This window comes from Epinephelus lanceolatus, chromosome 19, assembly GCF_041903045.1.
Source record: "Epinephelus lanceolatus isolate andai-2023 chromosome 19, ASM4190304v1, whole genome shotgun sequence".
Classification (NCBI taxonomy): domain Eukaryota; kingdom Metazoa; phylum Chordata; class Actinopteri; order Perciformes; family Serranidae; genus Epinephelus; species Epinephelus lanceolatus.
Genome location: NC_135752.1, coordinates 31812456 through 31827751, shown reverse-complemented (window position 1 = coordinate 31827751; position 15296 = coordinate 31812456). Strand labels below are relative to the sequence as shown.

At 40.6% G+C, this 15296-nt stretch overlaps 1 protein-coding gene across 5 annotated transcripts; it reads left to right on the top strand.

Annotated features, from left to right (window-relative positions):
• Positions 1-1278: 1278 nt before the first annotated feature.
• Positions 1279-11204, top strand: LOC117270070 (bromodomain-containing protein 3-like). 5 transcript variants are annotated; one of them, XM_033647510.2, is made up of 11 exons: positions 1279-1357; positions 3244-3574; positions 5141-5278; positions 5363-5498; positions 7330-7454; positions 7547-7873; positions 7965-8093; positions 8185-8382; positions 9132-9256; positions 9342-9616; positions 9742-11204. In XM_033647510.2, exons 2-11 carry the CDS (start codon positions 3380-3382, stop codon positions 9855-9857), a joined length of 1764 nt encoding a protein of 587 aa, XP_033503401.2. In that variant the 5' UTR covers positions 1279-1357; positions 3244-3379; the 3' UTR covers positions 9858-11204. The 5 variants fall into 5 exon arrangements, with proteins under 5 accessions (XP_033503401.2, XP_078018384.1, XP_078018385.1 ...); XM_078162258.1 differs by lacking the exon at positions 1279-1357 and adding an exon at positions 1370-1609 and having other exon boundaries at positions 7550-7873; XM_078162259.1 differs by lacking the exon at positions 1279-1357 and adding an exon at positions 1371-1609 and having other exon boundaries at positions 8185-8367.
• The last annotated feature ends 4092 nt before the right edge of the window (positions 11205-15296 follow it).

The window sequence follows — 15296 nt, the reverse complement described above, 5'->3', positions numbered from 1 at the left end:
ATAATGTATTAGTATGGCTCGAGTAGGGATGGTCAGGCACAAAATGTAGGCCTATGAGATCTAAAACTAATCCCCAGTGTTCCATTATCAGCTATACCTCTGTGGAGATACATTATGCCATCAAGCCTACAAGTTTGCAACAGAAATTAAAAGAGGAAACTGAAATAAGAACCCCAATGGACAATAGTGCAAAGCTATATTGATCATCACCAGTGCAGACCAGAGAGCAGGCGTGTAGGTGCTGTAGTCTTCATGCCTCATTGTGAGGCAGCAGTTAAAAAGAGAATCTCAGACCACCTGTCAGTGTACACGGCGGAATTAATTGCAGTATTATTAGCATTACAGTGGGTGGAAGAACATAACCAACTTAGTGTCAGCATGTCAGCATTTTTGAGCATTAAGTCTGAAAGTCTTCATGCAGCCAGGATATTGTGTATGAAATGTATCATGTGCTGCTCAGGCTACATTACAGGGGATTGAATATCTCCTTCCTTTGGGCTCCTGCTCATGTAGGGGTGGGAGGAAATGAGAAAGTAGACATATTGGCTAAACAATCATTAAAACGACAGTCAATTGACATGCAAGTAAGTAAAGAAGAGGTTAAACTATCATAAAGGACTGTATGCACAAAACCTGGCAGGAATTCAGGGACTTCAGTGACACGGGAAGATTTCTTTTCAGTATTCAAATACATGTAGGTGGAATACTGAGTGGGAGCCCAAGGGAGGAGATGGTCATTTCCTATCTAAGGATATGACATCCTACTAGACTATGTATGCACTGTAACGAACTGGAAACAGTCAAGCGTGTACTAGGAGATTGTAACAGATATGATGAAGACAGAAGGTGGTTAAAAGCAGGAGTAACTGAAGAAAAGCACAGTATTACTTTAAGGAAAGTATCTAAGGTTTTATTTGATTAATTAAGAGCAAGATGGAAAATTCAGAGAACTTATTTTATTCTATTCTTTTCATATTTTTCTTTATTTATTTATATATTTTCAATTTTAATTTTAATATTTTTATTTTTATTATTTTTTTTTTTTTTGAATGAGGAATTTATTAGGGTGTGACCAGACTTTCTCTGCTAAGTTTCTGGAAAATTATTAATTATTTTTATTTTATTTTACATTGCTTTATTTTATTTTATTTTATTTTATTTCCTGCCAAGCTACTCCTCCACACTCCAGTCCAGTGGGTGGCAAAGCTAGTTTGCTAACCGCTATTAATACTCGAAGAAGAAGAAGAAGAAGAAGAAGAAGAAGAAGAAGAAGAAGAAGAAGACACCCTCCAGAACAGTAGATGGCGGTGTCCATCTTTGTTTCCAATCCACTACCGGAGAAGGAAAGCTCGTCAAGGTTTGTTTCAGTAACAAAGTTTTCAGTTTCAAAGTTGGTCTAACGGTGCACTCGGGATTCAACTGCTCTTTCTAGTTGTGTTTCTGAGCTGTGTGTCGCCTCTTTTTAAGTTTATTAGCGTTTATACTCTCAACGTGTCTTGTTAGGATGAGTTCGTCATGAGTTATCGGTTAGTTTTGTGTTTTACCGTGACTGTCCCGTCATCCCCTGCGCTATTGTTTCCGTTATTTGAGGACGACAGGTATTAGTAAGGTAACGCTAGTGTCGTCAAAGCTCTTTGTTAAAACTTTGTGGTGTAACTCGACCTCTTTAAAACAAAGCTGGACTGTTTCTGACTATTGTATGTCATATCCCAAGTAGGCAGTATGAAACTTAGTTATGCTAACGCCTAACATTATTACTTATATTAAATGGCGACGTGTGTTTTTAAGTTAGCAGCACTGTGAGCTGACTTTCGCTAGCCAACGTTAGCTAGTTAGTAATTGTACTTTAAAAATCCTGCCAGGCTAATTATTTGCAGTCTGTTCAGCGTTAAGTCAGCTTTTAGAGTAACTTGTCAAGAGGTTAAAGCTAGTAGGTTTATTCATTGCTATAAACTTTATTGTAATACTGGTTATATGTGAAGCTATACTGTTTCTATGACCAAACCACCAACTTTTTTTTTTATTACAATAGTTCTTATTGAGTGTAGCAAATACAAACAAAGAAGTGACATTTCAAGTCCTGTAGCTCAGGTATCAACTGTCTACAAAAGTAAACTACATAGGGAATGAAGGATATCAAACAATAGAACAAAATACCTAAACATAACACATATACAGACAACACCAAATAAGAATAGGGATATCTCAAATTAATTTTAAAATATCTAGTAATGATAACAGTTGAAGAGCTTTCTTGTCTTTAACAAGTTTCAGTGACTTACGATAGAGTTTTAACTCATTCTTCCAGTGGTTCAGACAGGGTTTCGTCCTTAAGTATCTACATTTATGAATGAAAAACTTCCCCACATCCTTGTTTTCAATCTAAACACCAAATTTGACAAGTGTGACATGTCAGTCTCCCTGGACTGTAGCCAACACTGCATATCACTCCAAAAGGACTGCAATGGATCACAATAAAAAAGAGATGCATGTTGCAAACTTAAACTTTCTTGTCACAAAATGTACAGTTATTTGCATCAAAATTAAATCTCAACCTTAAGAATTTGTTTGTTGGATAAATCTCATTTAAGATATTGAAATTCACCACTTTTTGCCATAGGAGGAAGTGGAAATGAATTTATTTTATCCTCACTTTCTTAACCTCTTCAAAATTGAATCCCTTACGAATACCAAACTGACAACTGTTTAGTAGCCATGTGTTAATGTTGAAATCTCCATGACCTTTGGCCATTTTTTCTAATTTCCTGTGCAACGTGACAATAAAACACCCCAGGGCGTTAAAACAGAGAAAGCTACTATTTAAAACTTAAAAAATGATTAAAATAACAATAACAATTGGAACAAACATTTCAGTCACCTCTGATATAGTGTTAACAAAACAAAAAGACGGAGTCACTCACAGCAGTTGAAAAACATGCTAACATAGCCCAGTGTCATATAGCTGTAAATGTGGAGAACAGCCAGATAGAATAAACATCTTTGAAACTTCAGTTATGCTTTATATTGCATACATATATTACAAGTTAGACAGTTTACCTTGGTATGGAGTCTGTTGTTCTCATCCAAATATAGACAGAATTTATTGTGCTTGTATATCCTGCCGTGACCTCTCATTGTTGAGAGTCCATTGCAGAGGCTGTTTCTTGTATATCTCTGATTTCTGGACTGCAGGAATGATCTTTGACCTACCACACTCCCATAACTCTGTTTGTATATCAACAGATCACATTGCCTGGTATGAAAACTATGACTGAAGTGAGCGGCTTTCATGTAGCTGACAGAAGCTGCAGGAGATAACAGACACCCTCAGAGGTCGTGTTCATTCGTTGAAGACCGGTCGCTTCCAGCTGCCCCTGCCATGTCAGCAGACACAGAGCCGGACCCCCCTCAGCTTGTGAATCCTCCACCTCCTGAGGTGACCAACCCCAACAAGCCAGGCCGGAGGACCAACCAGCTGCAGTACATGAAGAATGTAGTGATCAAATCCCTGTGGCGGCACGCATTCGCCTGGCCTTTTTACACCCCTGTTGATGCAGTCCGTCTTGGGCTACCAGTGAGTAGTTTGCAAATGTTGTCAGTGCTATTTAAACTTTTAAAGATGCTTTCAATCCAGAATTTATCACAACACATTGCAGTGTGTCGTGTTTGTTGCATTTTTAAAAAAATATTTCTATTTATTTATGTATGCAAAAACAAATGAATGCATGTTTTGTAGACAGATTGTTCAAATTAAGTAGAATCTAAGTAAAAAAAAAAAAAAAAAAAATAATGTAGCTATCACCTGACCTGATTTTGCAAGCCAAAAACACATCAGAAAATGAATCCCTGAGGTAAGCCCAAATCTGGCTTCCAAAGCGGTGTTTGAAAATTAGAAATCAGATCTTTGCCTGCTATTTTACTAACTAGCAATTTTGATAAATATTGTTGTTGTTTTTTAGGGATGTGATGCACAACAACACAATGTTATTTTTCCACTATTTTGTCCACACAGACACTCCGCTGTGTACCTGTCTGTCATCTGTCTAAAATGTCTCCTGTGTTTGTCTTGCTGTGTTGGAAATGGTCTGTTTCCCTCTTTTCTTCCACTGAAGTAAAACTGCTTCTAAATCCTTAGCTTTCCTTTGTTCTTGTCATTCTTTCATGGCAGCTATTGTTGTTGTTGTTTTAAGTTTTGTTCACCACTGTTTTTTGTCTCTCTCTTGGTTGTGGTTGCCTCCTAATCCTCATGCACATCCCATTTAAAACAACACAACACAGTGAGTACAGAGACACTGGAATGTGGCATCACACAGTCTCATCCAATATTTATGAATCCCATACATATAACATAACAAATAACCCCAGAATTTTTACAATAACCTTGAATCAACAATACTGCATGTCCTTACATAGTAATTAATACATTTAAGTAGGTGCTCTAATTATGGAATTTAACTAATTTAATTAACTAATTTAGAGTGACTATTTTTTTAAGTAGTCCCTACTGTAGCTCTTAATTAGTTCCAATTAAAAGGGTGGATAATTCAGTTATAATCCAGACACTGCTTTTGAATGAGATGAAACCAAAATTGTATGCAAAGCTTAATATCTTGTGAGAGAATAATTCCAGTTTATTACACTTTGGGTGCTATCAGATGATAACACTGTACTCACCTTAATTAATAGTAGCATGGTGACATTGTTACTACAAGTGGTCAGACAATGAGACAAGTTTTAAACCAGCAAACATGTTAGTCAGATTATCGAAAACACTTTGTAAGGAGGTAAAACTGAAAGTGAGCGCAACTGAAATGATCCCTCATTGCACAGGAAAACTGTTGGCCTTCATTTTGACTTTCAGTTCCACATAAATTTGGCTAATCTGATTGTTTGAAACCCTGGGTTTCTAGCTCCGTCTAATCTCAGTATAATAATTTAGTATTTAGTATTATGATTTTATGACTGGAATTATGGCCAAAATAAGACCCGAATTGTAGTAAACTGGTATTGTCTTGACAGTTGAAAACCTTAAAGAAATGCAGGACTTGTTCTCTTATTATCAGATTCTTTTAAAGATGTAGGACAAAAACAAAAAGCTAGGCTACATACATGTGACATGTTCACTCTCTTTCTCAATCAGGATTATCATACAATAATAACATCTCCCATGGACTTGGGAACCATCAAGCAACGACTGGAAAACAACTACTACTGGAGCGCAAGCGAATGTATGCAAGACTTTCACAAGATGTTCACCAACTGCTACTCTTATAACAAGGTGAGGAGCTTCATGATTGGAAATGCACCACACTGGTTAGCGTCACAGAAACTAAACCCTCACGGATTCCCCTCTGTCCTCCAGCCTACAGATGACATAGTGCTGATGGCCCTCGCTTTGGAAAAGGTTTTCTTGCAAAAGGTTGCCCAGATGCCACAGAGGGAAAAGGAGGTGTTACCTCATGCTGCCAAAGGGAGGGGCAAAAAAGGTGGCGCTCCAGGTAATTAATTCACATGTTTGAACAAAGGTGATGCTGCGTCTGGTTACTTATTAGCCCTTTTTGAATAGGAGTTGTGCAAATTTGCAGGAAAGCCCAATCAGTCTTCTTTCAGCATTGGCAGTATAAAAACAAAATCGAGGAGTGCAGCAAAATGCCGCCTACCTACTTTTGTTCATACAGAATGCGCCTTTTTCGGGGCAATGGGGGGCGTGAGCAAGTAACAAAACGTGTAGCTCGGCGTGTGATGTAAACAGTGACGTGGGAGGGAAGCCGCGGCTGGTCAGTCCTTCGGCAGTTCTCTCGTAAGTCGGCCCGTTCTTCACCGTCGCCGTCATTTGACGGTTAATGGCCTCTTCGTTTGCGAGGGCAAGGAGGGCGCCCTATTCCTTGTCTCCCCAGTTGCTCATCTTTACAGTGTCTGTCAGGTTTGCGTTTCCCTCTTGCCACTAGCTGCTCATTCCTGCATTCCTGTTCCCCGTTAGTCCACCGCCAGTGGGTCGCATGTGTGGCGTCATCAACAGCTCCTCCCACAAGTCTTCAACAGCCCCTCCCGTGGCGGAAGGCCGCCTCGGTCTGTTTAAACCAAAAAGGTTCTGCCAATATGTCTACCCTACGAGGCAGAAAATTGGGCACCTCGGATCAACTCGCCAGTCCAGCTCTATGTGTCTAAATGCTCACAGCTTGCCGGCAAAACGGCCCAACATTTGCTGAAAATCTGGCAGTGTAAAAGGGACTTAAGATTCTGTTAATGTATCTTCTATTGCCTAATCTGTCTCCAGAAAAATATTTTAGTGCACTGTTTGGCTGTAAAACGAGAGTTTGTGAACAGGAACTGGCCACCATACTGTTTCCTGTATGGTGAAAATGGAGGTTGAAAACTGAGATCAGATGGTAAAACTAGACAGTGCTGATAAAGTATTAACCCAGATTCTGTTGCACGTTGCCTGTTTCTTGCGACAAATGTTTTCAGAAGCATATTTAAGCTTACAGTTTAACTGTAACTTGAGATCATTTGTTACCAGCCAGCTTCTGTATTGTTTCCTGTGTCAAAATGGACGAGCTTGCATTACATCACCCACCAGTGGGAGTGTTTATTGGTCCAATGTGGCGCAGCGCATTCTGGTAGTTGTTGAGTTTTTACCTCTTGATTTCTCTGGCCATGTAGCACTACTTTCAAAGGTGAAGTAGTATAGACAGCCTAATTTTATAAAAACGATCTCTCCAGCAATGAAATACTTCCTTAATAAAAGTCAAAAGATCTCCCTTAAAATAAATTTCCTTAATTTAGTGATTAAAATTATAAGGATGTGTACAAACACTGAATATCATTGCAGTCGTTTATCTTAGTAGCCTTATTGTGTGCATAAAAGCGGCATATTTCAGTCAGTTTTGCCAGCAGCTGAGATTAGCTGCATCAGTGACCCTCAGCCTCTCTTTTTTCATTTTGTTTGCAACGACACTACTCAGTGCTCCAAACTATAGACTTTGTACCCTGCGGGTCCTCTGGCGAGGTTAAATTTGGAATCAACTGAAATTGGGTTTCGTCCTTAAGCATGTTTTTCTCATTCCACCTAAATTATAACACGCAGTGGAAACGTATACAGCTATTAACATGGTAATGGTGGGTGTTTCTCTAATCATTTATGTGTACATGCTGGAGATGCACTTGCACGCATTCACTGCCACTAAGATAATCAGGCCTGTGTGTGCTCTTCAGATATTCGAGGCACCTTGAAACCTAGAAAATGGAAATAATGATGTTACTACTTAAGATATATATTTCATGTTTATTCTCTTTTTCCTTTAACTTGTGTTTAATACATGTATACAGGTGGACAGACTGGAACTGTGACTCCATGTTCTCCGGTGACAGTACCCACATCTCAGCCAAGCCTCAGCTACACTCCCTCCAGCTCACCCCCAGTGCCCGAACACCCTTCACACACTGCCACAAAAGTGAGTCGCTGTTTATTTCTCTCACCTTCAATCATGTCATTTAAAATCACAGAGCATTTTACCTTAATGTGGTGTCCTTTGTGCCAATGAAGAAGAAAGGGCTGAAACGGAAGGTAAACGCCACCACTGAATTGTCCTCAGCAGCCATAACCAGTTTGAGTGATTTATCAGGAAGCAAGAAGAGACGTGAGAGCGCAGGCCGAGTCAGCAGTCCCTCTGAGGAGCACTTTGAAGGAAAGGAGTCGCCACAGCAAGGAAGCGAGCAGCTCAAGTATTGCAACGAGATCCTGAAGGAATTGATGTCGAAGAAATACATAAGCTATGCCTGGCCTTTCTACAAGCCTGTCGACGCCGAGGCTCTGGAGCTGCACGATTACCACGACATCATCAAATACCCCATGGACCTCGGCACTGTTAAAGTATAAACTGTACATTTTCATATACAAATTCATTTTTCTGTAATTGTCATGATTTGTGTTGTTTTTGTAACTTTGACTTTTTTATTTGCAGAAAAAGATGGAGAGAGGAGAGTACCAGGATGCACAGAGCTTCGCTGCAGACATTAGGCTAATCTTTTCCAATTCTTACAAATACAACCCTCCAAATCATTACGTCGTCACAAGGGCCAGAAAACTACAGGTGTGTTTTGAGTTATGAAATTTGATAAGTAAAGAATTCTTTCCACTTGTTCTTCAGGCTCAGTTTTCTGTTTCACTTGTCTCTCCTTTAGGGTGTGTTCGAGCAGAGGTTTGCAAAGATGCCAGACGAGCCAGTGGAGCCGCTCTCACCGATGAACGCTGGGTCCGCTAAGAGTGCAGGTTTTAGCGGGGTAGCTGCCAGCAGCTCCTCCAACTTCAACAAATCGGAGTTAGCAGAGGAGCGTGCCACCCGACTTGCTGAGTTGCAAGAACAGGTGGGTGCAGAACAGGTGGGTTTCTACTGATCTCTAACCCAGATTTTTATTATTATTTAGCATCATTGCCTGCTGCTCCAAACCTGTTTTCATGACAAATAAACGGAGAGCAACCATAGTTACAGTCTGCTCTCCTGATGGATTCATCGACCTTCTCCTTTGCCTTTCCTTTTAAATACTGGTAGACTACGCCCTCACTGTGTGTGGTGTAAAGTCATTTGTATACATTCAAATCACACACAGCAAATCCAGTAGCCTCAGGTCTGCCCATTCATTTGCCAACATGTAACAGGCACCATACTCTGTATAAACATAGCGGGGTCACATGACCAGCAAATTCCTGCAATATTCAGGGAGCAGAATCTTTCAAAATCTTGAGAGGGACTTGGTGTGCGATGAGATCTGATTTGCCCCCACAACAAAATATTTCTGTCACCTCATTTTCTGGCAACAGCAGGGAGAAATAGATGCATAAAGTATATCAGATGTTTTTCCTTTTCTGCAGCTCCTCATTGTTTGGAGAGGATATTGTTCACTGATTAGATCTCCTGCTGAGCCCGGCTCGGCCTGGCATACAGTAAATCACTCAGCGGAACTTCCTCGGTTTATTCTAACACTTTATATTGCATTCCCGTCCGACTTGCCGGCACACAGCAACTAGTCTCCAGCTTGATTTCTCAGTGCTGCTACTTGTCTTGGCACTTATTATTTTAATGCTGCTATGTGGTACCACAAAAGCCCAATTCTGTTACCACTCTACCCAGCTTAAAGCTGTCCACGAACAGCTCTCTGCACTCTCTGAAGTCCCTGTGATTAAACCAAAGAAGAAAGACAGGGACAAGAAAGAGGACAGCAGGCAACAGAGAGGCAGCACAAATCCCAGCTCCAGGTAGGATGTTGTAACTGAAGGGCTCTATTTTTGTGCTATGTCACTCCCATATGGAGACCTTTGACTGCTTTGTGTTGAATTTCAGGCAGTCGTGGAAGGGAAGCAAAGACTGGGATTCTGATGATGAAACCCTGCAAATGACGTACGACGAGAAGCACCAGCTGAGCCTTGACATTAACCGGTTATCCGGCGTGAAGCTGGGCCGCGTGGTGCACATCATTCAAGCACGAGAGCCCTCGATGCGCGACAGCAACCCGGACGAGATCGAGATCGACTTTGAGATACTGAAGCCGTCCACTCTGCGGGAGCTGGAGCAATATGTGAGGTCTTGTTTGTATAAGAAGTTCAAGAAATTTCAAAGTAAGTGTGAACCCTTGCTGCCTTCTTTCTTTGAATCTTTTGATATTAAAGTGCTTATTACCCAAAACATTTAAATTCCATCAGTCTCTGTGGTGACGGTGCTTCCTTTACTTCCCTTCATCCAGAGAAAAGCAATCAAGCTGCGCCTCATCATCACATCGGCTCCAGCAGTTCTTCGGATTCCACCACCAGCAACTCCAGTGGCTCCAGTTCAGAAGACAGTGACTTGTGGCAGCTGTAATATTTAATTTATTTTGTCATTCATGACCAAAAACTGTAAAACATCCTTATTTTTATATTTTTTTCATTTGTTTAAATATTTGGAAAATTAAAGTTCCCACACAGTATTTTTGTATTCAGTGTGGCTTCTCTCACTCCTCCTGTATAAGTCGCAATATCCGTGTCTGATTTTTCTTATCAGACACTATAAATTCGCAGCACAGCTGGATGACATTCTGCTGCGTCTGAGGGCACCTTCCATATTAGAGTTTCCACCAATATCCTGTCTCAGTCACTCAGTTTGTCCTTACTGTTTAATTACAGTATAGGTGGTTTTCAGATGTATCATAGGGATGTAAGACATAGGATGTTGTTCTTTTGAAGGGACAGTTCATCCCCAAATTAAAAACATCATTTTTTCTCTTACTTGAAAAGCTGTTTTTCAATCTAGATTGTTTTGGTGTGAGTGTTAGAGTTATCAGCCATAGCTCGTTTTGGAGCTATGAGCACCACCAGCCGAGTGCCATCAAGTTTGTCTGACCTGCCATATTATGATTCATCATTTCAGTGATGAAAGTTGATGAGCTTTTCTTTGTGTTGTTCCTTAATGCACTTAATGCATGTAAAAATTCAAGTTCAACCTTTTATTTTTACATTTAAATTGTTGTTTTTTTAAATTTTTTGACCCCTATTTAAGATTTCATAAACAATTTTATTTGACGTTCACCTTTCTGAGTGCCACCCGTGATTATTGTTCCAAGCACAGGAGTAAATGCACTGTTTTAACAATCCTGCTGAATGACCTTTGTGTAGGGCAACTTCAGTGTTTTGCATTTTGAAATGCTGGTAGTCCATTTGCTTTAAATTACCTATACTGAATATTTTCAGCATGGTTTCATGTTTTAAATGTGTTTTTCCATCCATCCAGGCTGCTTAACATCGTGATATGAAAGTCAGCTTCTCTGTCTGCTGTTATTTATGTCTCCTGGAGGTTTGTTGCATGGTAATTCAGTGCAGACCTCTCAGATCAGTCTGCTCTTATAACCACGTTACCATGCAACAATGACGTAACCTAGACAAAAATAAGAAAGGAAATGATGGCTACCCAACTTTCAAGTCTCTGCAATCAGATTAGGTGCAGGAAATCACGTTAGCAATTCTAAAACCCCGTGAAAAAACAGCAGGAATGTCATTTGCTGTAAATGAACCACAGCATGAAAAAGCACTAAAATGGCCCCTTATTTAAGTTCTCTCTCTCTTTTTTTTTTGGTAACTATTCAGTGTTAATAGAAAGTTGCTTGTGATAAAATCCCAGTCTGGAATGAGGCTCCTCTGTTTATTTTTTTGTTAATAAAAGTAAAAGCACAAAGTTGGCCTTGTGTTTATTTAGCAGAGTAGGGGCAAAAGCCCTGAACATAATGCATTTTAGTACACAGTATGCTCCACTGTGGAAGACAGCGCTCTTGCCTGAAACATTTACTCCACTTTCAGCCGGCCTGCCAAGTGCTCTGCAGAAACTGGCCCACACCCAGCTGACCAGTTCAAACAGCTGCTGCCTCCACCAGCTTTACGCTCCGTCGGATCTCGGTGCTTAACTCCTTTCAACGTGGGCTGGAAGCACAGGGAGACATGTGGTTAGGATGTGTGTTTGAGGGCTGTGGTACTAAAGCACTGAGTCATACTGGCAGATAAGATTATGTGAGCTGGACTTGTGTGGCTCAACAGTGCGTGCAGTTCAGAAATCAACCAGGAGATGGCGATCATGCACTACCAAAAGCTTAATTAAGAAAACTTCATGGTTTAGCAGATGTGTTCAAGAAAATACTGCAGTTGGGATGGGTTATATAGACTTTATCTTATGCATCTTTCATAAGAGGAAAAAAAACATTTTACAGAAAGAAATTTCAATTTAAAAAGCTACATTCTCTAAGTCCTCAAGCATACTATAGGCTATTCGTATGAAACAGTGTAAAAAGTGACATAACATATGCCTATATCAGTGCAGGGGAATAAAGAGGAAGCCCCCAACTGCATGCACAGTGTGGGGCCATTCATCATGTACACTGTTTGTTCTGTCCTTGCACTGTCCATGTCGCAGGGAGACGTGCTCCTTGTGACCCACGCGAAACCACACATGCCACACAAAACATGCCACTCAGCACCCGCCAACAACCTTGGGGCATGATTGATCAATGCCCCAACTTCAATGACAACTAGTCATGTCTGCCACTTCGGGCCATCGCTCACCACGCATGAATCCGATGCTAAAAAGACCACACACATGCAACTCTCCAGACACATCACACAACACTGTGTTTGCTTTGATTAATGGATCTCTGCTTTTCATTTTCCTTTCAGCACCTTGTAGAACATTCAGGAAAAAAGGGGTTAGTCAATTTGAATCAGGGTGCGAAGAATGACCTGCACATATATGCACTTATGCACTAGAAACGATTTATGCTAATGTGACATAAATAATGAATCTTAATTGCTGATTAGCTGATGCTGTTCTCAGTAAAGTGAGAACCTCTTTTTTATATGCTCAGTTATCAACAAAATATATGGTGCTTATTAATCTATTTCAAAACCGTTACTTATCCAAGAAGATTGCTGAGTATGTTACTCTGCAGCACTGCAATGCAACACATTCACATACAGTGCATACACACTGGGAGCTGCCCAAGACCTTATATAAGCCTATACTCAGCAGTATCACTGGATCAGCTAGGGCAGCCATATTCATAACCCTTTTGCTGTCTGTCTAACCATTTAAGTTACAGATGTCCCAAAGTTGCTCATGTTGGTATGCTTTGTGCTTTCCTTGAATGGTATTGGTTTTCAGTAGAGTGTACTGTTGTACTGACTTTATAGGAAAAGCCATGACATGATCTGACCTTCAGTTATCAGTGTAGGCAGGAGAACACATTGTTTTCCTTTAACAACAGTTTTAAAACTTGCATACAGCTTCACATATTGTCATAACTGACCACTAATCAGTAAAACCACAGTCTGGTATTGTTGCCGATTGAAAAGTTTCCCAGAAAGTGTCAAGGGTTAGCATCCTTTCTTTTCAGATAGGACTAAGCAACACTTTTTCTCCAAACTCTCAGCATGCTACCTTACAAATTTGCCCCAGCTGGTGTGAGCAAAGCAAAACAGTTGCCCCCCAGAAAGAAAAGACCTTTGTAAAGATTTAAAAGCTATATTTTAGGCTGATTGGGCTGTTCAAAAGGCCTTTAAAGGTTAAGCGTTCTCATGGCTTTTTTGTACATCACAGAGTGAATTGTGCAAAGGATATTATCATCGCTCATTCACCCAGCTCCCTTTCTTTACATACCCCAAGATTTCAGAGGTTTGTCAGAGTTAGGTAAGGTTTTAGTAAACTGTTTCAGATAAGGGAAACCACAAGGGATCCAATCTCTATATGCCCACGAACTGCATGTACTATATGTTCTGTAGATAAGGAAATGGCACACATGGAAACTGATCCTCGGATGATTCTGTGCTGACTTTTAGTCTGCTGGTAGTTGGTGTGATGAAATCATGCGGCCCTGAAACCTGAGGCGAATTGGGAAACACAGAGACTGACCACATCCACAGTCTCTGAAAATGATGGCAAAACTGCCTCGGGCTCTCTAGCTGTCCTGTCAACCATTATCAGTAGATGTGTGAAACTGCAGGAGATGGGAACGGGTCCTACAAGGTAAAAGTCAGAGTGCTCAAACCACTGCTCAGACATCTTGAAAGGTTCAGGGTCGAAGTTTGCTTACAAGCTCTCTATATGGGTCAAGTATGTCTTCCCATATCCCTGCAAACTCTGCAGCCAATGGATAAGGCTTTTCTGCCCCGGTGTGAAAGACCTTGAATTGTTTGACTGTGAAACATTGCCTGTGTCAGAGGACTTCAGTTAGTTGTTGGCTTCTGATTGTTGAACTGCAGGCCTGGACCTCTGGGTCAGATATGATGGGCGGCAGTAATTATTTGAACAGTTGATGCCTAAGTGAAGCTGGGAACAGTCTGCAGTGGAGGTGCAGCTGGCGGCCAAAGGAAGAAAGAAAGGTCGAGCTCATATGAAGCCCCTGCTCTGCAGTCCGAGGTGTCTTCTGCCTCATTTTCACTGCATGGTTCTCTTTTGCTTCCAGGGGTCTCATTACAGAAACTCCCTGAGTCTGAAATCCTATCTTATCTCAGTTTGGGATGACATTTAGGATTCCCTGCATGCAGGAAAAAATCCTATCTTATCTGAGGATAGGAATTTAGCTATTGCCGAACCACCCTAACATAGGGATTTCCCAAGCTAGGATCCTAAAATAGGATGACATAGACCTGGTTTTGAGTCCAAAATATCTGCCCCAACTGGCAGCAGCACTGTTTGGTGTGTATGGCAATGAGGATGAACATACTAAACAACATGAACAAAATATGAGAATTGAAAGGCTACTCAATCAGGCTACTCATCGGTATGATGATGCTTGGACAATATATTCATGGGTATATATTGGCTGTCAAGTGGATTAATTTTGATTTATTTTAACTATTAATTTGATGTTTTAATTTTGTCTGACCCCTCATAGCTAAAGTTGTCAATGATAACAATCTAGCTCGCCTATAAAGAGTGCGAGCTGTTGATACTATGGTTTGTCCATGTCAAGTAGCCTGCAAGTGCATTCTAATCAAAGATAAAGGCAGTCTTGTGTACGTTCTAAGCATAGATACAGGCATGGCAGGATGAGTGCTAATTGAATAATAATCAAATTTGCAGTCATGATTTGGATTTCTCAAGATAAAATAGGAGGTCTGATAAGATAGGGCACAGCAATGAGTTTACGAATTACTTCTGGAATTGGAAGATGGGACTGTTCCTATATTTGAAACTTCAGTTAAGATATTTATTCTATATATTCATCCTTTATTTAACCAGAAAGGTCCCACTGAGTACAGTATCTCTTCCGGCAGGGAGTCCTGGTCAAGATGGGTAACAAAATTATAAAGTGTGAAATAACAGGAACAGACTCAAAACCTGTAGGAATCAGGGGCTAAAAAGAATAAAGGCAAATGATAGCACTTGTCAAGAACTGGTTTTAAAGTGCAGCAAGAGAGATTGGACAAGCAGTTAGGATGTTTTTCTTTAATGAGGCCCCTTGTCTTTTTCTCCATTTAGTTTTCCACGGCACAGTACCCCCACAGTGTAGGTGGGTTTCTCAGCTGATCGCCATAGTGCTGCTGAGTGAAACTGCCATGACATCATCTTCAATGCAACGCTTGCTGAATCATTTAATCAGTAACCAAACAGAGAATGTCTTCACTTTATCAATTGTATGGTATTGTGTTGGCTATGAAGTGTACGGTGTAGTTTTGCAGGCTGTCTTTTTTTAAATCTGAGTTGAGTGGATGAAAAATTGCGGTCCCTATTGGTGTAGCTTGGCGGTTTTACCTTCTAGTATTGTCTCAGCTACTTCCT

What these genes read in the sequence shown, in the direction of transcription:
- LOC117270070 (XM_033647510.2), top strand. Translation starts at nt 3,380, where the DNA reads ATGTCAGCAGACACAGAGCCGGACCCCCCTCAGCTTGTGAATCCTCCA. An exon ending in CTTCACACACTGCCACAAAA is followed by an intron (nt 7,455 to 7,546) that starts GTGAGTCGCTGT and finishes GTGCCAATGAAG; the next exon opens with AAGAAAGGGCTGAAACGGAA. An exon ending in GAAGTTCAAGAAATTTCAAA is followed by an intron (nt 9,617 to 9,741) that starts GTAAGTGTGAAC and finishes CCCTTCATCCAG; the next exon opens with AGAAAAGCAATCAAGCTGCG.